The sequence below is a fragment of the Taurulus bubalis genome, assembly GCF_910589615.1.
Source record: "Taurulus bubalis genome assembly, chromosome: 1".
Classification (NCBI taxonomy): domain Eukaryota; kingdom Metazoa; phylum Chordata; class Actinopteri; order Perciformes; family Cottidae; genus Taurulus; species Taurulus bubalis.
Window position 1 is genome coordinate 3,368,536 of NC_136589.1, and position 26,148 is coordinate 3,394,683.

General features: G+C 41.7%; 2 protein-coding genes across 2 annotated transcripts; both read right to left on the minus strand.

Moving 5' to 3' along the window:
* Window positions 1–8,212: 8,212 nt before the first annotated feature.
* Window positions 8,213–18,444, minus strand: trim45 (tripartite motif containing 45). Its single transcript, XM_079219563.1, has 8 exons — window positions 17,886–18,444; window positions 16,149–16,437; window positions 15,900–16,045; window positions 14,442–14,758; window positions 11,781–11,910; window positions 11,559–11,673; window positions 9,924–10,050; window positions 8,213–8,908 (listed from the first exon to the last, which is right to left on the minus strand). Exons 1-8 carry the CDS (start codon window positions 18,338–18,340, stop codon window positions 8,754–8,756), a joined length of 1,734 nt encoding a protein of 577 aa, XP_079075689.1. The 5' UTR covers window positions 18,341–18,444; the 3' UTR covers window positions 8,213–8,753.
* Window positions 18,445–19,347: 903 nt separating this feature from the next.
* On the minus strand, window positions 19,348–25,469 carry vtcn1 (V-set domain containing T cell activation inhibitor 1; the record flags this gene model as incomplete). Its single annotated transcript, XM_079223611.1, has 5 exons — window positions 19,348–20,223; window positions 20,317–20,568; window positions 21,755–22,114; window positions 24,681–24,745; window positions 25,438–25,469. The coding sequence occupies 5 exons, from the start codon at window positions 25,467–25,469 to the stop codon at window positions 20,111–20,113; spliced, it is 822 nt and encodes a 273-aa protein (XP_079079737.1). The 3' UTR covers window positions 19,348–20,110.
* Window positions 25,470–26,148: the final 679 nt, after the last annotated feature.

The window sequence follows — 26,148 nt, forward strand, 5'->3', positions numbered from 1 at the left end:
ATGCTGAAGATGGGATAGCCTGTACCTTCCATGGTACACTAAAACTAAAGAGCGAGAAAGTCCACACAGAGGTCAAACTAACACAGGACCTTCACCCAGGAGGCTGCTGTTCATGTCCCCCGTGAAAATGTTGAGTTTACACTTATTATGTAATGTTCAACACTACGGTTGCTACATAACGTTGTTGCGTTACGTTGTTGCGTTACGTTGTTGCGTTACGTTGTTGCGTTACATTGTTGCGTTATGTTGTTGGTTACGTTGTTGCGTTACATTGTTGCGTTACGTTGTTGCGTTACATTGTTGCGTTACGTTGTTGCGTTACATTGTTGCGTTATGTTGTTGGTTACGTTGTTGCGTTACATTGTTGCGTTACGTTGTTGCGTTACATTGTTGCGTTATGTTGTTGGTTACGTTGTTGCGTTATGTTGTTGCGCTACGTTGTTACACTACATTATTGCTTTACGTTGTTGGTTGCATTGTTGGTTACATTGTTGCTCCCATTGCTTAATGCTAGCGATGCTAGCTTTTGGGTTGGCCTACAATAAATACATCATCCCTGCTACAAAAGGCCAGACCCAGCCGATCTGCCTCTGATTGGATCGTATTTGGTTGCATTGGTTTAGGAATGAAGAGATAGATTGGTTCGGGTCCGGGTAAGATAGATAGATATCTCCCTGCGTCTCAAGAAGTGAGACTATAACTCACGAAAATACTCCACAGCCGCTCACTTGACTTTTCTTTGTCTCTCACTGTGAGCGCTCCATGTTGAAGAAGAGCTCAGCGGCAGTTAGTCCTCACTGTGACAATGTCAGCCCGCATCCCAAAGTGAGCTTTTTCCCTGACAGCTAATCCATCCGTGCACAAAGTTCAACCATAAAGACAGTCCCAGTGTTACGTGTTTTTTTGTGCTGAGTGTGCGAGAGTCCATCAGCTGGTCCTTGAGCTCACACCGGCTGCAGCCTCGCTCTCTGCGGCAACAACCGTTGGACCACCGGGACGCGTGTGATTTACGGGGGCGCCCCTCGCTGAGGGAATTAGCGGCGGTGTGATACGGCGTGCGGCGCCGTAATCGCTGTGAAGTCCTCTCTTCGGAGAGGAATCATCACTATGAGTCAGCCGCTTGGGGGTGTGACGCCGGTGTGGACGCGAGGAGAGACACACACACACACACACACACACACACACACACACACAAAAAGAGCTGAGCAGACACAAAAAGACTGACAGCTTCCAAATCACAGCCAAGTTGCAGAGGGTGTGTGGCACATTTCACTCCCACAAAATACAATGCTGCAAAAGACAAAAACACATTCTTTAGCCTCGTGTGTCATGAGATGCTGTATTTCACCAAAAGCGGTTGAATTGTGACACCTGAGGGGTCCCGTCTGTCAGAGCGCCGGGGTCAAGGTCAAACGGCAAGGTCAAACGGCAACCTCTCGCTCTGGTGGACAAGCGGCATTTGTATGCTGGTCCATGGAGGGAAATAGTGTGAGAAGTGTCAATCCCACGCTCCGGCGGAGATAACTGCGTATAGTGCTGAGAAAGGGTTTTCTGCAACGCACTGTTGATTTTCGACTTTCCAGTTAATGGCGCGACGCCTAGAGCCAGCGATCGGGAGTCCGTGCCGGGCAGCACGGCATGATGGGTAGATAAACAGAGCTCTGTCCACGTCTTCGTTATGCATCAGCGTACCTCACAAGTAATACTGAAGGATGGGGATCCCACATTTACCAGTTCACTCAGTGATTCAAGTCCTATTTGTTCATACTTTTAAGTGAAGTATAGTATTGACGTTTTATTATTGGTGTGTGGTGCAACATTTTTTATTTTAACTGTGTCTAAAGGAGAAAAAAAACTCGTAATATGGAATATAATCTAGCGAACAAGTCAGACCAGGTGAGTGCAAAATGAAAAGTTGATGGAAGAGAGAAAGTCATTCTTTTGTCATCTGGAGTTTTCCTCTGCTTCTACAACGTCTTTGTGTAATTTGTAATTAATGAATCTTCTTGTCAGAGTTTGTCCGTCGGTCCTGTAAACGGTCAGCGAACACTTATTGAGTTTGTTCTCCAGATCTCGTTGATTAGTGCTGTAAGTTTCCTCTGATTATAATTTAGTTTCATACTGATTAGTTTTACTGAGGCCCGGCTTGTATCCTCCAGATACCAGAGTGCTTCTCTGCATCTAAATCAGCTTTGAATCGTTCACCACCAGGAAACACAACACTGAGACTGTTGGCTGTCACGACTCGCAGCACATTAAAGAGTTCTAACGGGGCCTTTATGAACTGGAGATGTAGTCAAAGAGTACATTTCACTGAAATGTAGCATTGAATGAACAATGCTAGATGTCTTGTGCATCATTTTGTACACATGCTTCTTTCCAAAGTATTGATGAAGGCGTAAAAGCTGAAGAAACTTTGTACATTTGGTGCAGTTTTATCGTCTCACAGCTCCAGAACGTCCCTGATTCGGTTACAAGCGAAATTAAACTGAGAGTAGGTTTGTCATTATGCAATGAAACTCCTCCAATGCAAAGTGTGAAGGCGAGACACCTCAAAGTGTCTTTGCCTGCACACCTCCGCCCTGAAATAAAACGGAGAGAAACATGCAGAGATTCAGGTGAAAGAAACCCCAAAATGCAGCATTCATTACACATATACATCAGACGGAGGGCAATGAATTCAGCAGCACAGACATCCTCCCTTCCCGATCAGTTTGCTCGCCTCCGTCTTTGATCTGCAGTGTATTGATCGCTCCAAGTCCCTGCACACAAATCCTCTCATTGCATCATTGTGTTCTTCGCGTTGCTGTTTTGGGCTCCAAGCCGGTGTGATCCATCACTCCCGTTGTATTGGAAACCGATACAGATCCATCGGAGGACACATCCTCACCCATGATGTCACCTTCCCAACGTCTTTAAAAAGCATAAAGTGATCCCGCTGTCAGTGATGTTTGGCTCTACAGGCGGCGAAGGTGGAGCGGCAAATTACACTTCATCTCGTTTACCTGCCGGACTTTTTGTTTACTTGCACTTTTTTGGAGTTGTTTTAAGTGAGTCAGCGAGTTCACTTTGCATTCCATCAAATATTCATCATTTTGTTGAAATCCAGTAATGCATTGACTCTGTACTTGAGGTTATAAGGTTATTTTATTGTCATTCTACAACAGGGTTGCACAATTAAATGCAGATTGCTTCACATTTCGCTGCACAGCAAAACACAAGAAATACAGTTTTTCTCCTTTGCAGACAAACACAAAGTGTAAACTGTTAATGTCATTATATATGTTTATATAATACTCCAAACTGATATGCTCTGAGCATAATTCCAAACTTTTAACCCAAATAGAAATTTTAAAACAACCAGAACTAAAATCTGAAGGATTAATGCTTTAAGTTAAAAGAAACTACACTACATTTAGAAATATTGTACTTTTTACTTGTTTACATTTTTAGTTCCTTTACCAATCAAGATTCATTTTGGCTTTTTTATGCAAAATAAAAATAGTTCAACTCCAGACACTTAAAAGTGTATTTTCTATATTTGTATAATTTTTTATTCACTTAAAAATGTAGGTTTTGGCAGCAAAACAGTCTCTTTGTTGAACTTTTGAGGTAAATGTGACATAAAGTAATCACTTAGGAAACCTGGATGTAAGAGAGATATGTTTATTATAGACTGAATGAAGTCATAATTAGTAACAGCATTAGAGAAGGGTTCTTATCCTCTGTGCAACACGATAAGGCTCTTTGTAGAACTGTTAAACCCTCTGTGGTTTGGCTCATTCTGACAATTCTGATCTTTTAACCCCGTCTTCTACCTGCACTAAGGCTCCTCGGGTCCTCGTCCGACTGCTGCTAAAAGCTTCCCAGTCGAGGCTCAAAGGCAGTGAGTGTTTTAGTGTTTCAGTGTTTTAGCTTCAACGTGTGAAACGAGGTCAGTGCCACTAAAAACCCACCTGGCATTTTAGTTCACAGCGTATTACTTTAATGGATTTATGTTGTTTGTAGTTTATTAAGTTTTGTTTCTTTATGCTTGACAACTCCTGATGATTCTTTAAAATGTTGACTTTGTAAATAGGTTTGAAAGCTTAATAATTGAAAATGTGACAGAAAAGAATGAAACCTTTATCACAGTAACCAAAACTAAATGAATTGTAGCTTGTGTTGCGTCAATACACAAGCCACAGTACAGCTACAAATAAAAGACACACAGCAGCGGCACTGATTGATGACAAGTGTCTGTGTTGTTGTCCCCAGGCATTTTCACAACATTTATGTCAAATTGAAATGTTAAAATCTGAATTCACGGCCGAGGTGAAGGTTGCTTCTGACGCTGTGTTTTAAGGATTGCACTTTATTGCTCAGCAATAAATGTGCTCTTTCCAAAATAACAAGTGCTTCTAAAATGCCTTTCCTGTTGCATACAAAGCATCTCCGCCAATTTCACGCAGCTGTCATCTTTTTTTAAACGCTGGATATGGATTCATTTCGCTCCATCGGCAGAGCGTCCTTGAACTCAAAGACAGCCGCTCCAAACAAACAGGTTTCATTGGCTTTTACCAACTCCACTATTTTCCAGTGGGAGCTGGTTAGGCTCCATTTAGAGCCCTGTAAGTTTATTACTGTCATGACTGAGGCCTAACCTCTCCGTCTATAATCAGGTTACACAGTGTTCAACCTGAAAGACCTGCAGTCTGTTGATCACAGCCGAGCATGTAAAAACACACTCATTCTGAAGACATAACCGCTGGTGTTTTAAAGGCATTTCAGTGTCAGCAGCAGTGGAGGAAGTATTCAGAGTCTTTACTTTAGTGAAAGTACTAACACCACCTCCACAATACTCCATGACAAGTAGTTGAGCTAATTATCTGCTATTTAAATAGCAGTTATTTTGCCCTCAACCCAATGCAAATCGCCATCAGAGACGATTATTTAACTGATTTCTATTGGACAAAGGGGGCGCTGTTGGAGCTGTCAATCATAGCATTCTCATGTCTAAGTTACCCAGCTACAATGTTTCTTCAGGTACACTTAAATGGATTAAATCATATTCGCTCAACACATCCCAGTGTGTCCAAGTACAGGACTATCCATCAGCTGCCCTCCACAGGTGTCCCACAGGGATATATCCTGGGCCCACTGGTATTTTCTTTGTATATCAATGATCTTTCATAAGCATGTCCTTACAGCAACATCCAAATGTATGCAGATGACGCTGTAATTTACTTAGATGGGAGCAATATGACACAAGTTGCAAATTAACTAAATACCTTTTAGGAAATGCGTCCAAAACAGCAGGCATGTGTTTTCTTTTCGTGTCTTTTGATCCTCATTCACCTGCATGTCTTTTTTTTGGTAGTTCTGCTGTGTCAGACTGATGCATATATTTTGCACACTCTTCATGCTTTTTATGTTTATTTTTTAGTGTCTGACAATGCAGCATTGTTTTGTCTCTCGTCCATGTTTCTATTTAATATAACCATCCTTAATGTATTTGCATGAGTTGTTTTATGAGCCTCTATGTTGCATATACTTAGTAATGCAGTATAAGGGTGTCCTGAATGTCCCGGAATATTCTCTCTTCTAATATTATTGTTGCTGCATGCTTAAAAAGTATAAATGATGCAGAACTTTGTAATTTTAATCTTCTATTCAGTTTTTTTCGGGGGATTTTTGTATCCTCTGTCCAGGAACTAGGGATGAAAAATAGCCTTTTGGCGCATTTGCCGTGATGTTTTATTAATGTGCACTGTTCCTACCAAAGAAACCAATACAATAAAATGAAAATAAAATAATCCTGCATGAAAAGTTTATTCAGGAAAATGTACTTAAAACTTTTAAAAGTATGGAGTAGTCAAACAATAACATACTACAATGATTGAATTGTTTTTACACACATGTATATAAGTACCTTTGTACTCGGTATCCTTCCAGCACTGATCAGCAGTAATATATCATATCTATAGAAGCTTGGGAGCTCTTGGTGTCTGGTGGGTTTTGCTACCTTTGTTACATAACTCGCTCTGGAAACTAGATTCTGTGACGCTCATGAATTATTGACACCACGCTCATTTTAACAAATCAAGATGAATTATTCACAACTCGACACACAGGGAACCTCCAACGGGAGTTCTGTAGCAGCATGTTCATCTCGTCAGAGCATTTCAGATGACCTTCAATGTACAGCGTGTGTGTGTGTGTGTGCGTGTGTGTGTGTGTGTGTGTGTGTGTGCGTGTGTGTGTGTGTGTGGTCTTGATGATGATGGAAGTCGTGCTGCTCTCTTGCAGCTCAGAGAGGATGAAGGATGTCTGACCCTTTTTAAAACGACCTATTAATTACATTTTTTAAAAATGCAGAGAAAAATCTGGCTCTACATTGGTCCGGAAACAGACTTCGGTGGACTTTTGAGGTGAAATACCAAAAGTTGATGAGCATATTTCCCCTGTTTGCCATTCGTGGCCACGGGTCGGACTCGAAGGACCTCGGACATTCGGAAGAGTCCTTTGACGAGATTCAATGACGTGTCCTTGAAATGTTTCGACGGTGAAGGATCCTTCCTGGACTTTGAGAAACACCAACAGGTATTCCGTGTGTTGGCCAGGTGTTGGCCATCAACCCGACTTCTGCACATACAAAAAGATAGACTTGAAGCGTAAAGTCGCGGTTACTGCAACACACGTCCTGTCCTGTTCGTTCACCTCAGCAGACAAAATCTGTTTCTAGAACAAATTTCAGGGAAGAAATTGAGAATTGTCGTTGTGTTAGATCTGCAACGCATCCGATAGTTTGAGCTAATCGTGGTGGTTTGCAGACACACCTGGCGAAGATCCTCTCTACTTAAAAGATGCTGTCACACGCTTCGCTTTCCTTTTGGTTTTCTGTTTGCATAATTAAAAAAACAACAAGAAGCAGTAATGTAAAAAGATTAAAAACAAAAGACGCCTGTGAGACAATATCACATCGACGAGGTGCTTTTAGTCGAGAGCTCAGGGGCTTCTGAGGTCTGGCGTCACAGCTGACGTGTGTGTGTGTGTGTGTGTGTGTGTGTGTGTGTGTGTGTGTGATTCCCGCTGGATTGACTTCACTGAAAGGAGGGAGGGAGAAATCAATACTAAAGGCAGGTTTTAAACCACTCCATCATCTTTAACCCCCGTCTGCCCTCGTGTGTGTGTGTGTGTGTGTGTGTGTGTGTGTGTGTGTGACTAAGCAGTGCCACACCGCTGATGATGTAACTTCCTCAGCGATGGATTCTTTGAGTGGAGCAGGTCCCCGTTCATCAAACATTCATATTAAGAGTCGATCTCGAGCCGCTTAAGATGCTTTTTTTTTTTTCTGTCTCCATGACGATGCAGAATTCATCAGCAGCCTCTTTGCTCGGCGCGGCCGTGAGAACGACGATTATGAATGATTTGTAGGAAGAAGTGCAGGAGAAGGACACGAGTGTTGAATTAAAGAATAAAGAGCAGCTCTCTGCTGCTGCCCGGTGGTTTAAAGAGAGAATGTCACGCTCAATAAATCATGATTTATGCAAAATACTGGACGAGTTACGTCAGTAAATTAATGCCAGTGTGATTTCTACCGGGGTTTTAATTTATTCACTTACATATCTCCATATTTATGAAAAACTGGCTACATGGAAATGAAGGGTTGTAATGGCTAGAGGAAAAATAATTCACATTAATAATCAGCTTCAACAGCAAAATGAAGACATTCATAGTGTGTATCTTCTTTTCTAAAAATAGTATTATTTAATAAAAATCCATTTAAATGGATCATATCGTTTTGCACATCAGTCACCTGGAATTCTTGAGGAAAATAATGTTTTTCTCTCAAACAAAGAAAAGTGTCTTTTCTAGAGAGAAATGAGAGAAATGTTTTAATTTACTCGCTGAAATCTCTCAAAGCGTTTTATATTTACATATGTATGAAAGATGGAAGGAAAATCATTGCATGTAATCCTTTTGTAAAAATAAACATCATTTCAATTTGAGTTCTTCTGGAAAATAAATCATGAATTCATTTACATTTAGAGGAAAGTTGTACATTCATGATGTTTTGTAGTCATCATGAGATGGATATTATGGGAGAAATTGATATACAAGTATTCCTTTCATACAGTTCCATGAACAGTGTTTATTAGGCTTCAACGTCTCCGTAAAGGTTCTCAGATGAGTGCAGGTGATCATCTTTAATGATAATATCTTCTCCAGTGTACAACAGCGGTCAGTGTGGAATATTAAGTATAGTTGTTTATATATTTCAGCATTACAATAGTTTTTTAGGCACTTACATTACAAAATATATATATTCTCCTTGACTGAAAAATATAAAAATACAAAAGTAATGAGCAGTTCTGTGATCCTAAATGTTTCTATTTAAACAGGTTTGACATGAAAAGATATAACACATTGATTTCAGCACCTTTTGAAATCGACAGCAGCTTTAAGGTTTAAAATATCAGCTTGAGACCAGAAGATATTAATAAACAGATCTATCTCCATTTGTTTGTTTAAAAAAAACAAAAACAGTGTCATCATGAAAAACAAAAAGGTCAACATTCTGTCAAATAATTAATATTTGGTAGTGATGAACACGACGGATGTTGGTTAACATGTTTTTAAATTGTGAACAGTGAAAGTCAGAGCTTTTCGCTGAAAGCTCACACTAAGTCACGGCGCCCGACCTAGAGAGTCTCCTTGTCTCCTCGCCTCCTCATCTCCTCGCCTCCTCATCTCCTCGTCTCCTCGCCTCCTCAGAGCTCACAGGTGCGCAGGTGTCCTCGGGGAGAGACGGCAGCCAGCACGCTGGGAGGCAAACACTCAGACCGCTCCTCTGTGCTGCCGCAACACGACCAGTGAGGCTTACCGGGGTGTCCTCTGTGACTGTGACCACAACCCAAGAACCCGCCTGCAGACGGACAGACAGGCAGGGAGAAGGACAGACAGGGAGAAGGACAGACAGGGAGAAGGACAGACAGGGAGAAGGACAGGCAGGGAGAAGGACAGACAGGGAGAAGGACAGACAGGGAGAAGGACAGACAGACAGGGAGAAGGACAGACAGGGAGAAGGACAGACAGGGAGAAGGACAGGCAGGGAGAAGGACAGACAGACAGGGAGAAGGACAGACAGACAGACAGACAGACAGACAGGGAGAAGGACAGACAGACAGGGAGAAGGATAGACAGACAGGGAGAAGGACAGACAGACAGGGAGAAGGATAGACAGACAGGGAGAAGGACAGACAGACAGGGAGAAGGACAGGCAGGGAGAAGGACAGACAGACAGACAGACAGACAGACAGACAGGGAGAAGGACAGACAGACAGACAGACAGACAGACAGACAGGGAGAAGGACAGACAGGGAGAGGGACAGACAGACAGACAGACAGGGAGGGAGAAGGACAGGGAGACACGGAGAAGAACAGACAGACAAAAGAACAGACAGACAGATAGAAGAGCAGACAGACAGGAAAAAGATCAGATTATTGCTTGATAACTAAACCCTCAAAACACCCCTCTTAATTAAAGCCCTCCTATTGGTGGAGCCCTCTTAATGAACTAAGCCCTCCTATTGGTGGAGCCCTCTTAATTAAAGCCCTCCTATTGGTGGAGCCCTCTTAATGAACTAAGCCCTCCTATTGGTGGAGCCCTCTTAATTAAAGCCCTCCTATTGGTGGAGCCCTCTTAATTAAAGCCCTCCTATTGGTGGAGCCCTCTTAATTAAAGCCCTCCTATTGGTGGAGCCCTCTTAATTAAAGCCCTCCTATTGGTGGAGCCCTCTTAATTAAAGCCCTCCTATTGGTGGAGCCCTCTTAATGAACTAAGCCCTCCTATTGGTGGAGCCCTCTTAATTAAAGCCCTCCTATTGGTGGAGCCCTCTTAATGAACTAAGCCCTCCTATTGGTGGAGCCCTCTTCAGTACCTGGCATGGTTCCTGTGCAGCCACAGCGAGCCTCTTTGGCTCCTCCGCTGGAGCAGAACGAGCAGCAGTGGAACGTCCCGCCGTGACGCCTCAGCCTCCTCTTCACCTGCAGCAGGAACGGAGAACCCTGCAGGACGGGACGGGGATGGTCAGCCGGGGTGTGTGTGTGTGTGTGTGCGTGTGTGTGTGTGTGTGTGCGTGTGTGTGTGTGTGTGTGTGTCTGTAAACCAAAACATTAACTGCAGTTCGGGAGCTCAAACGGTCTTTTACTTTTCTAGCATCCCAGGAGGCAAATATTAAGGAGTGACATTCTATTCAATATTAAAGAAATAAATGCAAAAAATGCCTATGAAATAAATAAGTGAGGTGATAAATGAATATATCACCACATCTGTAAAAAAGGAAAATAAAAGTCCCCGAAAACAAATAAATGTGGAATTGTGGATGCATACTGTCGTGTTTTTTTAAGCTTACTTTGTCACATGTGGACTTGCACATCTATGAAAAATGAGATGTTTATGTGTAGATTACAATGCATGAAATATGATAATTAATAAGGGATATTATTATGAGGGATTTGTAATTGTATGCATATTAAGGTCATTTTTATTACTGTGTAGTGATGTCCATGTGTACATTGCAATGCTTAGGATGAATGATTGTTTATCAGGTCACAGAGCCACTAGTATGCTGAGGGTCACATGGTAATTTACACATATAATGTGGTTGGGGGTTTTACCATGGAGCATTTGGTTTTAAGAACAAAGGGGACTGGCCCACCTGTGGTCTGGGGAATCTCGACTGTTCTTATCAGGCACAGTGGGGGGAGGTAAAGAGTCTGTGGAAGGATGACTGAAAGCTGTAGTCTCATCAGTTGTAACATATAGAACTGAATAACAACTCCTTCTAGGTCAAATATTGCGTTAGTAAACACAGGAGGGCGGAGTGAGGACTTCAGGTACCGGAAAACATGAATGTTATGGAGCCATTTTCAAAACCTGCGCCAAAGAGAGACTCCGCCCCTGTGGGACTTTTAGCCAATCGCATGCCGTAGAACTAACCAATGAGTGAGCTTAAGCTCTGTAATTGAGATAAACTAACACGCAAGACTGGAAGGGGCTCTTGAACCACAGAGGCGGCAGGTAACTGGGGGACAGACTGAATCTGTGAGCAAGAGAAGGCCTCAAGCGAGAATGCATAAGCTGTTTTTGTGATGAACCTTTTATTAAATACTTTTTAATTATACCTCATCGAATTCCGGACTATTACTTCCCATGATCACCCGGGATTTAAAGAATACATTCACAATACTTTTTTTTTTTTTTAAAGTAGTCCTTTGAAAAACATCCATTTATAAAAAAAATCATTATATATTTATATATATTACAAAGCCATATTTATTTATGAATGTATTTATTATTAAATATAATGTGATCAGTGATGTCATAAGCAGCCTGTTTGTTTTGCCTGAAGAGAATTTTGTCCACGTTGATTTAATGTGAGGCTGCACAGCTGCAGCACATCATTATTTACATACGCAGGGATATATATATATATATATATATATATATATATATATATATATATATAGATATAGATATAGATATATATATTGATATATATTTGGCGTGGTACCTTGACGTGCTGCGCTCGGACACAGACCCACACTGAGTAAGCTCCCGTCTCTCCAGGTGTGTATGTAACTCTGTAGGATCCGTCTCTGTTATCGTCCACCGTCGTCTCCAACGTGCTGAAGGACAGAAACGACATCAGAGACAAGAACTCAGAGGACCAGCAGGACAACAAATACAAATAAAAACAAATTGTTCGGCCTTTCCACTGTTCCAACACTCTCACCAGTTCTCGGCCTCCTTGTGGACGATGCTGACCAGGACGTGCTCTCCGCCACGCTCCACCTGCTCCCCGGCAGAGTCTCGGCACACCAGGGTGAAGTGGCCCTGCTGGCCCTCCACGGCCCTCTGGAGCCCTGTGAGCCGGAGGGGTCAAAGGTCACAGGCAGATACAAACACATACAGTACTTCAGCTCAAGCATCACTCAGACCGCTTCGTCTCCCACCGTCTCACCGCTGTTTTGTCTCTCTTTGTAGTCATTTTTGTATGGAAGCCCGTTTCCGCTCAAATAAAAAAAAAACAACAAAAAAAAAAAAAATTATCATATCTCATAATCATGAGATAATAAAGTCATAATATTGAGATAAAAAGTCATAATTATGAGATAGAAAGTCATAATTATGAGATAAAAAGTCATAATATTGAGATAAAAAGTCATAATTATGAGATAGAAAGTCATAATTATGAGATAAAAAGTCATAATAATGAGATAAAAAGTCGTAATTATGAGATAGAAAGTCATAATTCTGAGATAAAAAGTCATAATTATGAGATAATAAAGTCGAAATTATGAGATAAAAAGTCATAATAATGAGATAAAAAGTCATAATTATGAGATAGAAAGTCATAATTATGAGATAAAAAGTCATAATAATGAGATAAAAAGTCATAATAATGAGATAATAAAGTCGAAATTATGAGATAAAAAGTCATAATTATGAGATAAAAAGTCATAATAATGAGATAAAAAGTCATAAAAATGAGATAAAAAGTCGAAATTATGAGATAGTAAGTGCGCATGTGCTTCAGTGACGTTGGCTTTTCTCCTTCCTGTTATCTGCGCTGTCTTCACAGGTCTCTTCATCCCCTCGCCGGTCTAACCATGCAAACGATATGCAAGCGTCACTGTTGACGTTTTAGCTCAACAAATAATAGCATTGCTATTAATGTAGCTGTTGCATGTGTTTCTCAAATGTGTTTCTTTTTGTGGCGGAAACGGGCTTCCATAATTTTGTCATTTTATCTGTCTATTTGAAGTAGTTGTGTCTTTTTGTGGTCGTTTAGTGTCTCTTTGTAGAAATATTTTCTTTTTTTTAGGCAATTTTGTAATTTTTTTAGGTAATTGTCTGTCTCTTTGTAGTAGTTTTGGGTCTATTTGTAGTAGTTTTGTGTCTCTTTGTAGTTATATTGTATTTTTTTGGGTCATGTTCTGTCTATTTGCAGTAGTTTGGGGTCTTTTAGTGGTCGTTTTTGTCTCTTTGTAGTAATTCTAGTCTTTTTTTTGTGGTAATTTTCTGTCTTTTTGTAGTCGTTTACTCTCTCTGTAGTAATGTTGTGTCTCTGAGGTTATTTGAGTCTGTAAAACAACCCCCAGTGACTCGGGTCCAGCTGGGCTTCAATACTTAGTGTTGTGTTAACTTGCTAACTGAGGATATTCATCAGTGGCGTTGTTGTTGTTTGTGTTCATGTCAGCGATTTACGTCGCTTTGGACTTAGTTGTTTTCCCAGGAGCAGCAGGGAGATCTGATTGGATGCCGTCGCTGATCAAACTCCTTCTACTTCTGTTTCTCCTCCTTGTACACCTGTGTGTGTGATGGAGGACTGAGTGCAGTCATAACTTCCACTGCGCCGCTAAAACCTCCTGCTGCGACCTCGGCGACCTTCATCCGGACAGCCCGTCTGCCCCTTCTAATGCGCGTGGATTATCGGTGAATTCACCGATGTGCCCGCTAAGCCGAGCTCCAGGCAGCTGTCGGCGTTACGGACTCAGCCGGTGCAATTCCACCACTCCTAAAGCCTCCGATCACACGGAGAGGAGGCGGATAATCGCCGGTAAGCCTGCGGGGCTTCTGCTTCTCTAATCGCCATCCTGGACACACACATCTGGCCTTTCTCTGCCGTGGAAAAGAGGCTGATGTACAGAGCGGGTCCATTGTCACGGAGCCGGCCGCCATCTTTTCTACGGATTTTTTGGTGCTCCGTCACCCGGAGGCGTTCCCCTCCCCCTCCCCCTGTTTGTGTGTCTGTGTGAGTGTAGACGTCCCGCTGCCTTCAGGCCTGTCGGGTCGCCTCCACATTCCTTCGGCCTCGCAGGAATTCTTTCCCTCTTTGAGCCGAAGCACCGGGAAGGTTAACAACAGTCTTTAACTTCTCCAGAGACCCCGCCAGCAGCTCTGGAAATAGTTCTGGCATTCTTGACTAAATAGAAAATAAATATCTACAATAATTGGTGCTCTGGATGAATGATACACCGGCAGCTTTGGAACGCATGATTCACATTTGAAGACACTTTCATCTGCAGGGATGTAGGAACATGAGGAGAAGCTGACTATGTGTAGTCGTTATGTGTCTCCTTGTAGTCATTTAGTCTTTTTTCTTGGTAATCTTCTTTCTATTTGTAGTAGTTGTCATTTTGTCTCTTTGTGGTCATTTTTTTTGTCATTTTCTGTCTATTTGTATTAGTTTTGTGTTTTTATGGTTGTTTATGTCTCTCTGTAGTAATGTTGTGTCTCTTTGAGTTTATTTGAGTCTCTCTGTAGTAATGTTGTGTCTCTTTGAGGGTATTTGAGTATCTTTGCAGTAATAATATGTCTCTTTGAGGGTATTTCTCTAGTATATGGTGTATTCTCTAGGATATGTATTTTGTGAGGAGAAGCTGAGGTCTACCTTCCCCTTCCGTGGTGCACTTGCTGAGGTCCAGCGTCTTGGAGTGGATCACCCCGACCAGCGGGTATCCCTCCACGTCGCCCGCCGGCTCGCCGGCCATGAAGCGGATGCCGCCGCCGTCGTCGGGGGCGACGTTAGCCGGGTGTGGGTCGTAGCCCGTCTCCGCCAGGCCGGTCAGCCTCCTCAGGGTCACTCCTTTGGCGCTCAGGATCTCGGCGTCCGAGCCGCAGCTCAGCAGCCGCTCCGCAAACTCCACGGCGCCGCCCACGTCCAGCAGAGCCTGCTGCAGCTGCGCCCCCTGCAGGTGGAGCTGGTTCCTGTAGGACAAATCAATAATAAAATTATTAAATGATATAAAAAAAATAGATTAAAAGAGTAAAATAATAAAATAATAGATTAAGAGTAAAATAATGAAAGAGTAAAATTATAAAATAATAGATGAAAATAAAATAATAAAAGAGTAAAATTAAAAAATAGATTAAAAGAGTAAAATAACAAAAAGTAAAATAATAAAATAGGTTAAAAGAGTCAAATAATAAAATAATAGATTAAAATAAAATAATAAAAGAGCAAAATAATAAAATAGATTAAAAGAGTAAAATAATAAAAGAGTAAAATAATAGATTAAAATAGTAAAATAATAAAAGAGTAGATAGATTAAAAGAGTATAATAATAAAAAAGTAAAATAAGAGATTAAAAGAATAAAATAATAAGATTAAAAGAGTAAAATAATAAAAGAGTAAAATTATAAAATAGATTACAATAATAAAAGAATAAGAGTAAAATAATAAAATAGATTAAAAGAGTAAAATAACAAAAAGTAAAATAATAAAATAGGTTAAAAGAGTCAAATAATAAAATAATAGATTAAAATAAAATAATAAAAGAGCAAAATAATAAAATAGATTAAAAGAGTAAAATAATAAAAGAGTAAAATAATAGATTAAAATAGTAAAATAATAAAAGAGTAGATAGATTAAAAGAGTATAATAATAAAAAAGTAAAATAAGAGATTAAAAGAATAAAATAATAAGATTAAAAGAGTAAAATAATAAAAGAGTAAAATTATAAAATAGATTACAATAATAAAAGAATAAGAGTAAAATAATAAAATAGATTAAAAGAGTAAAATAATAAAATAATAATAATTAAAATAAATAAATTAATAATAATAGTAATAAAATAATAGTACTAAATTACAATTAAAATAATTAAATAAAACATTAAAATAATATATATATATATATATATATATATATATATAATAGTGGAATATGACAATATTCAGAATTCTCCATCCTTTCCTTTTTTCCTGTTGAAGGTTAGGAATAGTAGTCCCACTATGAGGTAGTATCTTTAACTTAAAAGATTATTCCGTAAAATGCTTAATACTGCTGCGTTGTTTAAATAATAATCTATACTGCATCATCTTCCCGTGAGCATGCCGGCTGTGTTACCTGCGCTGCACTCGGAGCTCTTCCAGGCGGCGCAGCAGAGAGAGGCAGTGCGTCTCCACAGCGCTGGCGTACCCTGCAGCAAACACCCTCACCGCGCCCGCTGTCGCGTCCACGCGGGACTGCAACGCCTCCTGGGAAACATCCACCTGTAGCAGAGCGGACAGAGAAGATTTTGTTAGAAAATACTGGATTTGTATCTTCCCCTAAAGCGACATGAAGTGGACCTGCAACTGGAAGTCTAAATGAGACCTTCTGCAGCGACTCCCTCAGGCGCTCCATGCGAGGTCGCAGGCCCCCCGCCACCAGCTCTCGGATGCGGCCCCCGTGGCGACCGATGACGTCCCGGGTGGGGCAGCAGCCGTGGTCGCGGTGCAGCGTGGCGGCGCACTCCAGGCAGACGGGCAGGTCGCAGGCCGGGCAGAAGAGCCGGAGCTCCTGGCCGGGGTGCAGCGAGCAGAGGACCGGGCGGCGCAGGCGACCTCCGGACCTCAGCTCCTCCAGACGCTGGACGGAGTGAGACGCCGTTCGCTTCTGCCGCCTGCAGAGAGAAACAGAGGAAAAGGGGCGACGTCACACCTGGCGGAGAATACGGCTGGAGATCAGACGAATACGGCAGGAGACGAGACGACAACGTGAAATATACAGAATAATGAGATGTGGAAGAGAACTTACCTCGGAGCTGGACAAAAGATAGGAGCGGAGAATAGGAGGGAATAAAATAAGAGTTCGCCTTTGTTAGTCTGTTAGTGTGACAGCTCAGAATAAAACACATTAGAACAGTATAGTGGCTTCAAGTTTATATCAGTAGATTATCAAGCTTCAGTTGGCCATGAGACAACAGAAAGCAACAGAATATGCAATGAAGAATGAAAAGAGACGAGAACAGATTCTGCCTGCGGACCTGGCAACCTCATGCAATAGAATATACTATAATAGAAGACTAGTGAACATAACTGTACGCCTGGCACTAGAATATAATATAATATTATAGACTAGAATAGACGACTAGAAATGACCCTTGCTGTGCACCTGGCAGCAGAATATAATATACTATACAATACTATACTATAACATAATATAACAACAGCCTACATGTGCGCCGCCCTGACACTATACTATACTATGTGCGCCTGGCAGCAGAATATAATATAACATAATAATATATAATACAATAGCCTACATGTGCGCCTGGCAGCATAATATAATATACTACACTATAATATAACATAACATAATATATAATACAACAGCCTACATGTGCGCCGCCCTGACACTATAATGTATTATATTATATTATCTATTATTATATTATAATAGCCTACATGTGCGCCTGGCACTATATAATATAACATAACATAATACTATATAATACAATAGTCTACCCAACCTGTGCGCCTGGCAGCAGAATATAATATAATAATAATAATAATAATAATAATAATAATAATAATAATAATAATATAATATAGTAACTGTGCGCCTGGCAGCAGAATATAATATAATAATAATAATAATATAATATAGTAATTGTGCGCCTGACACTATAATATAACATAACATAATATAACAAAATAATAAATACCTGTGCGCCTGACACTATAATATAACATAACATAATATAATATAACATAATCATAGACCTGTGCGCCTGACATTATAATATAACATAACATAATATAATACAACATAATAATATATACCTGTGCGCCTGACATTATAATATAACATAACATAATATAACATAATAATATATACCTGTGCGCCTGACATTATAATATAACATAACATAATATAACATATTCATATAGACCTGTGCGCCTGACATTATAATATAACATAACATAACATAATATAACATAATCATAGACCTGTGCGCCTGACATTATAATATAACATAACATAACATAATATAACATAATCATAGACCTGTGCGCCTGACATTATAATATAACATAACATAATATAATATAACATATTCATATAGACCTGTGCGCCTGGCAGCAGAAGCCGCACAGGTTGACGCAGCAGACGTCGCAGCGGCTCTCGGCGCCTCCTTCGCCGCACAGGTCGCACCCCAGCGGGCCGTCCGTCTGCAGGGTCCGCAGGAACACCTGGTCCAGCGCCAGGTGGTCGGTGCTCAGGCCCCCCGGTCCCGACGCGGGGAGCTCCACCTCGGAGTCGCAGTCCGGGCAGAGCACCGTGACGGCGGCGGCTCGGTCTGCGTCCAGCGCCTCTGCGCGCGCGCCGCTCCCCGGACCCGGACCCTTGCGCGAGGCCACCGAGAAGGGCTCCAGCTGGCCGATGCAGTCCGAGCAGAAGGTGTGCAGACACGGCAGGATCTTGGGGTCGCGGTACAGGCGCTTGCACCCGTTACACACCGCCCTCGGGTTCTCCGGGACCCCGTTTCGCTGCGCCGAGCTCAACTTTGACTCCTCTGACATTTGGAGACTTTCTGGTGCCACAACGACCGAGCGCGAGACCCACCGAGCTCCACGAACCCGTCAGGCCCGAGAGAACCAGCACCACGGTGAACACAACACACACACTAATTACACCTCAAAACCCACCGGGAAGTCTCAAGTTTCCTCGGGAGGAGCTGGCTGTGTTCAGGCTCCCTCGGACATATGACAGACACCTCCCTCCCCACTGGACCAACAGGAAGCCTCTCTCGACCCATCGAGGGGCGGGTCCAAAGACGTCCCAGGACTCTTTACTGCCCGTCTGGGGCTCTGAGTGTCGCCCTCTACCGGTAGGACAGAGCCACACAGTTCATGGTAATAATAGTTATGATGGCAGATGTTTAAACTGATGAATATGAACATTTTATCTACATCAACATCAATAACCACAGCACCGCTTTTGTTGTTGTTGTTGTTGTCACTGTATATGCTTATATTTAACTGTACATACTTGATATACACTAGAGACTTTGCATTTTTGCACTTTCTATAGTATTTAATTTTCTTAAATTGAACACGCTCTGCAATTTTATTGTATTGTATATATAGAGTATTTTTCATACTTAATATTTGTATGTTTACTATGTAACTGTGCTTGCTGCTACTAAAAAATGTACCTCTGGGTTTGAATAAAGTATCTATCTATCTATCTATCTATCTATCTATCTATCTATCTATCTATCTATCTATCTATGCACACCTGCACCTATTAGTAATTCCTATTATTTATACAATGTATATTTATATATTAATTGCTATGTACTGTATATGTTTTGTAAAGCTCCATTTTCTCCATTGACATCACAACTTTTGAAATAAATCCACTTCAGAACAATGTATTTATTAATTAACTCAGTAATACAAAAACGGTAGAATACTTATTTCATAAGATGATTGTACACGTTGAAATGTAATCTATTGTTTCAAATACTTATGATATTATTTTTCTGCAGTTTCTACACATATGTGACAATTCATCCTATTTTATGTTGTACAGCCAGTATAAATAATTATAATATTATATATATATATTTATATATTTTATCTGAGAACTTAAAAATAGAAAAGTTTAAATGAGAAAATTCAGTTACACTATAATAACGCCCACTATAATAAATTAAGCAGATGGTGTGTGTGTATGCATGTGCATGTGCGTGTGTGTGTCTGTGTGTGTGTGTGTGTGTGTGTGTGTGTGTGTTTGTGTCTGTGTGTTTGCGTGCGTGTGTGTGTCTGTGTGTGTGTGTGCCTGTGTGTGTGTGTGTGCATGTGTGTGTCTGTGTGTGTGTGTGTGTGTGTGTGTGCGTGTGTGTGTCTGTGTGCCTGTGTGTGTCTGTGTGTGTGCGTTTGCGTATGTATGTGTGTGTGCGTGTTTGTGTGCGTGTGTGTGTGCGTATGTATGTGTGTGTGCGCGCCTGTGCGTGTGTATGTGTGTGCGTGTGTGTGTGCGTGTTTGCGTGCGTGTGTGCGTGCGTATGTATGTGTGTGCGCGCCTGTGCGTGTGTATGTGTGTGTGTGTGTGTGTGTGTGTGTGTGTGCGTGCGTGTGTGTGTGTGTGCGTGCGTGTGTGTGTATGTGTGTGCGTGCGTGTGTGTGTGTGTGTGTGCGTGCGTGTGTGTGTGTGTGCGTGCGTGTGTGTATGTGTGTGCGTGCGTGCGTGTGTATGTGTGTGCGTGTGTGTGTGTGTGTGCGTGCGTGTGTGTGTGTATGTGTGTGCATGCGTGTATGTGTGTGTGTGTGTGTGTGTGTGTGTAATTAGGTGAGACAATAGATGCAGAGGACACAGGCCGTAATGCTCAGCTGTGTTGACGCCAGCGGGGAAGATGCAGAGCTGAAGGTGAAGTATGTGTTCCCTGTAACACCAGAACCTGCAAAATAAGATAAATAGTATATACATATATATATAATCAGTTGTTAATTTCATTTGAGGTGTTTGGATTTGACCTTTGACCTCAGCCTACCTGTCACGGTGACCCTGGAGTTGGCGGTCACCAGGTCGTTGTGGATGCTGCAGCTGTACGTGTCGCTGACGTTGACCGGCTGCAGCGTGCTGACGATGCTGAACGTGCCCACGGAGTTCAGGACGGAGCTGGTGCTGCCGCTCAGGACGGTCCCGGCGAAGTCCGACCACGTCACGTTAGGTTTGGGGAACCACCGGGGGGCCTCGGCCGCCAGGACGCCGTTAGTGAACGTAAACGTGGGGACCGAGAAGGCTGAGACAATAACAGCAAAGGGTCATAAAACAGGGAAATAAATGAAGTGTTAAATAACCTATTTTTAGGCCCTTTCCTCGAAAATTGCATCCCCAAACTAAAAAGGGTGTATCTCTCCAACCACTAGGGCTATTTGAATAATGTTGGTGTTATAATAAAAGGTACACATGTGAGATTGTGTTCAGATGTGTAAATATCAGTTCATATGTTACTGGTTAAGAGTAAATGAAGATGACACACAGAAAAAAATTTAAAGGTTTCAGGTCCGCCAGTAAAAAAAATCACTTTCAGGATGATTATTTATTTGAAATGATGCAGCTGTAAGGTCCAACTCTAACCCAAATCAGAGCTCAATATGTGAACATTCTCTAACCCAAATCATAGCTCAATATGTGAACATTCTCTAACCCAAATCAGAGCTCAATATGTGAACATTCTCTAACCCAAATCATAGCTCAATATGTGAACATTCTCTAACCCAAATCATAGCTCAATATGTGAACATTCTCTAACCTAAATCATAGCTCAATATGTGAACATTCTCTAACCCAAATCATAACACAATATGTGAACATTCTCTAACCCAAATCATAGCTCAGTATGTGAACATTCTCTAACCTAAATCATAGCTCAATATGTGAACATTCTCTAACCCAAATCATAGCTCAATATGTGAACATTCTCTAACCCAAATCATAACACAATATGTGAACATTCTCTAACCCAAATCATAACACAATATGTGAACATTCTCTCTGCAAAGGTTGACTTTGATAAAATGAAGCAGAACAAAGAGAGGGTTTAGAACAGGGAACATACAGGTGAGGTCTAGAACATTTGCATTTGTGACATTTGAATTGTGTTCATGTACCAAACCATATATTTCACCCGTATATTACTTATGGTGTTCAATACATCCAAATACAGCAGTTTTGGGCTTTTTTTTTTCATAAAACAAGCTATGATTTTACAGTTTTATATAACAACCGCTCAGTCTTGGTTCTTATTAATTAGAAGTACATCAATATTTGATAAAAACACACTAAAATGCAGTTGTACACATCAGATCTAAGTGTTTATTAATGATAGCTGAAGTTATACATGTGTCCTCATGTCTGCTTGTAAATGCTAATTCGCTGTCAAAGCAAACACACAGTGAAACTGGAAAGGCGAGTCATTTATCTACCTGCGGTTTTGAGCTGAACCTTGACCTCCCCGCCGCCGCCAGAGGATTCGATGCTGCAGGTGTACTCGCCCCCGTCGCTCTGCCTCACGCTCCTCAGCAGCAGAGAGGCGTTCCCCGTCACCAGAGCCTCTGGGAAGAGCTGGGTCCTGCCTTTGAACTGCGGGTCCTGGTCGGCGAGAGCCGGAGCTCCGTCCCGGTACCGGTAAACGGGTCCCGTCAGCCCCGCCTTCGCCCAGGTGACCGACACGGCCGTGATCCGGGCCGGTTGGTTCTCCGCGTTCAGGTAGCAGCTGAGCAGCTCGTCCTCGCCGAGGTTGGCGATGGGCGTCACGTTGTTGCTCGACACCTCGGACGCCTGTCCTGTGGGACCGGCACCGAGTTATCGAACGCACGATGGAGGACGCGTGATCCGCTTTGAGGTGAGCGTTACGCTATTCTAGGCCCTCTTTTGGTGGAAATGTGAGATCTTTTAAAGGAGATTTAGTGCCATCTAGTGGTGAGGTGGCAGATTGCAACCAACTAAATATCCCTCCGCTCAGCCCTCACTTTCAAAGCAAAGTACGGTCGCCTTCAGGTAAGGATGTATACACTCAGCTAAAGGATTATTAGGAACACCATACTAATACTGTGTTTGACCCCCTTTCGCCTTCAGAACTGCCTTAATTCTACGTGGCATTGATTCAACAAGGTGCTGAAAGCATTCTTTAGAAATGTTGGCCAATACTGATAGGATGGCATCTTGCAGTTGATGGAGATTTGTGGGATGCACATCCAGGGCACAAAGCTCCCGTTCCACCACATCCCAAAGATGCTCTATTGGGTTGAGATCTGGTGACTGTGGGGGCCATTTTAGTACAGTGAACTCATTGTCATGTTCAAGAAACCAATTAGAAATGATTCAAGCTTTGTGACATGGTGCATTATCCTGCTGGAAGTAGCCATCAGAGGATGGGTACATGGTGGCCATAAAGGGATGGACATGGTCAGAAACAATGCTCAGGTAGGCCGTGGCATTTAAACCATGCCCAATTGGCACTAAGGGGCCTAAAGTGTGCCAAGAAAACATCCCCCACACCATTACACCACCACCACCACCACCACCAGCCTGCACAGTGGTAACAAGGCATGGTGGATCCATGTTCTCATTCTGTTTACGCCAAATTCTGACTCTACCATCTGAATCTCTCAACAGAAATCGAGACTCATCAGACCAGGCAACATTTTTCCGTCTTCAACTGTCCAATTTTGGTGAGCTCTTGCAAATTGTAGCCTCTTGTTCCTATTTGTAATGGAGATGAGTGGTACCCGGTGGGGTCTTCTGCTGCTGTAGCCCATCCGCCTCAAGGTTGTGTGTGTTGTGGATTCACAAATGCTTTGCTGCACACCTCGGTTGTAACGAGTGGTTATTTCAGTCAAAGTTGCTCTTCTATCAGCTTGAATCAGTCGGCCCGTGCTCCTCTGACCTCTAGCATCAACAAGGCATTTTCGCCCACAGGACTGACGCATACTGGATGTTTTTCCCTTTTCACACCATTCTTTGTAAACCCTAGAAATGGTTGTGCGTGAAAATCCCAGTAACTGAGCAGATTGTGAAATAGTCAGACCGGCCCGACTGGCACCAACAACCATGCCACGCTTAAATGCTTAAATCACCTTTCTTTCACATTCTGACATTCAGTTTGGAGTTCAGGAGATTGTCTTGACCAGGACCACACCCCTAAATGCATTGAAGCAACTGCCATGTGATTGGTTGATTAGATAATTGCATTAATGAGAAATGTTCCTAATAATCCTTTAGGTGAGTGTATATATATGTACATATAATATGTATTCATTCATTATTCATTAATATTCTGTGCGTCTGTGCGTTGTTGTGTCTGTGTGTATTTGTGTCTTTGTGTGTGTCTCTGTGTGTCTTTGTCTCTGTGTGTGTGTCTCTGTGTCTGTGTGTCTATGTGTCTTTGTGTTGTTGTGTCTGTGTGTATATTTGTGTGTGTGTCTGTGTGTCTTTGTCTTGTTGTGTCTGTGGTATTTGTGTCTTTGTGTTGTTGTGTCTGTGTGTATATTTGTGTGTGTGTGTCTGTGTGTCTTTGTCTTGTTGTGTCTGTGTGTATATTTGTGTGTGTGTGTCTGTGTGTCTTTGTCTTGTTGTGTCTGTGTGTATATTTGTGTGTGTGTGTGTCTGTGTGTCTTTGTCTTGTTGTGTCTGTGGTATTTGTGTCTTTGTGTTGTTGTGTCTGTGTGTATATTTGTGTGTGTGTGTCTGTGTGTCTTTGTCTTGTTGTGTCTGTGTGTATATTTGTGTGTGTGTGTCTGTGTGTCTTTGTCTTGTTGTGTCTGTGTGTATATTTGTGTGTGTGTGTGTCTGTGTGTCTTTGTCTTGTTGTGTCTGTGGTATTTGTGTGTGTGTGTCTATGTGTCTGTGTGTTTTTGTCTTTGTGTGTCTGTGTGTCTTTGTGTCTGTGTCTGTCTTTGTATCTGTGTGTGTGTCTGTGTGTGTGTGTGTATTTGTGTGTAGTTGGAGGAGCTCAGCGTTGCAGTGTGATAATAAATTACACCCAAACATAAACAAACGATTAAAAAAGCAATAATGACGAATGTTCTTAATTGTTCTTAAATCTTCTTTTCTTCTGCATTATGTTTTGATACTTTTAGTGGTTTTATGTGAAGCACTTTGATTCGCCTTGTTGAAGAAATGTGCTCTATAAACTTAATAATATAATAATAATAATATATTTAATTTTTAAACGCACTTTTCTTTCAAAAGAACAAAAGAAACTCAGAGTGCCAACTTGCCTTGATGTCTCTTTCTAAGCAAACACAACGATTCTCAGGAGTTTATACACTAATAATAATATAATACGTTCTGCCAATAAACCAGACAAGCAGTCTGACCGGATCTCACCAGGAACCCGTCTGGTCTTACCTGAGAAGGACAAGGCCAAGATGAGGATGATGGCCGCCCCGAATATGATGATGAGGGTAATCATGCTGCACGCAAAGAGACACACACACACACACACACACACACACACACACACACACACACACACACACACACACGGGAAAGCGTCAGCAGACCGACGAGCAGCTAAAATCAACATGTGGATCAACTTCACAGCAACCAAGATAAGAAGCGTTGTCTGCTGTAAACATCCGCACTGGGGAAAGAAGTGTGTTTGCTCTTCATTTACTTCAGTAAAAGTATCAACACAACAATTAAAAGGAGTTTTGCAATAAAAGAACAGAAGTATTATGAGCAAAATGTATTTAAAGCACCAAAAGTTCTGCAGAAAAAACACCTATGACCAAATATATATGATTTTAGATTACATTTTTATTAGATTGTGACATGAAGTTTGGTAGTTTAGTCCTGTGGTTCCCAACCTGAGAGACTGGCCCCTGCAAAGGATCACACAATAAACCTCTGGGGACATTCTTTACCTTTTCTTTGGTGAAATATTGGATAATTTCACCTCTTCGGGCCTGAAATTAAAATGTTTTATAAATCAACTGCCACTTTGTTGAAATAAACCAGTATCTCTAGCTGTTGCCCTGTGAAATATTCAAGAAAAGTACCTAAAAGTACCACCTAACCACAGTACTGAGTTACTTCCACAACCGCTGGGACCTTAACGCCTTCAGACTGAATCACCATCAGCGTTCAAACCTCTAGGCCACACCTGCCGAAGACGATCTGCCCGATGGTCGCCATGTCTGCAGCCGGAAACCACCGCTCTCTCTAAAAAAAGAAAAAAGAACAGGCGATCCGATCCCACCGCTGAAGTCAGAGGTCCAGTCCCGCCATTCCTCCAGAAAAGCTCCACAGTGCCGCTCACGGACGTGTTCTGCTCCCTCAGGACGGGTGCGTGCTGGTCGGCCTCCTTCACAGCGCTTTAAAGGCCACGCCATGAGTCAATATTACCTTTAAGGTGTGTGCTGCATGCTTGTTAATGTGTCGTCACAGGAAATGCATTGGAAGTGCAAACTTTAGTGCAACTATGAAATGGGTGAGGTTGTTATTTACTGTAGTTTTAGCTACCATTTTGTGAAGCTAGGCAGTATAAACATAATGCCAAAAGAATGACGAGTTTCCTCCAACAATTTACTCAAGGTGGAGTCAATTTCAATGTGTCATGGTGGAAAGCCTCAGCCACAGCATGCATTTGACATATAAACTCCTCAGTGAAACCCAATATAATAATAATAACTTCAAATATAGAGCACTTCTCACAAAAGAGAAGTAGCTCAAAGTGCAGGTAGACAATACAATAAAACACTAAAAATGTAAAAAAAAAAAAAAAAAAAAAAATCACAATAAGCGAATCTGTCTGAAATAAAAGCATGAATCATTTAAAAAAAATCTTTTCATGATAGGAATCGCTGCATTTTGG

Excerpts from the sequence above, each read along its gene's own strand:
- trim45 (XM_079219563.1), bottom strand. The coding sequence starts at position 18,340 with ATGTCAGAGGAGTCAAAGTTGAGCTCGGCGCAGCGAAACGGGGTCCCG. Across the intron at positions 16,438-17,885 it reads TTCTGCTGCCAGGCGCACAG|GCGGCAGAAGCGAACGGCGT; the intron begins GTCTATATGAAT and ends TTCTCTCTGCAG. Across the intron at positions 11,674-11,780 it reads CACAAGGAGGCCGAGAACTG|CACGTTGGAGACGACGGTGG; the intron begins GTGAGAGTGTTG and ends TCTGTCCTTCAG.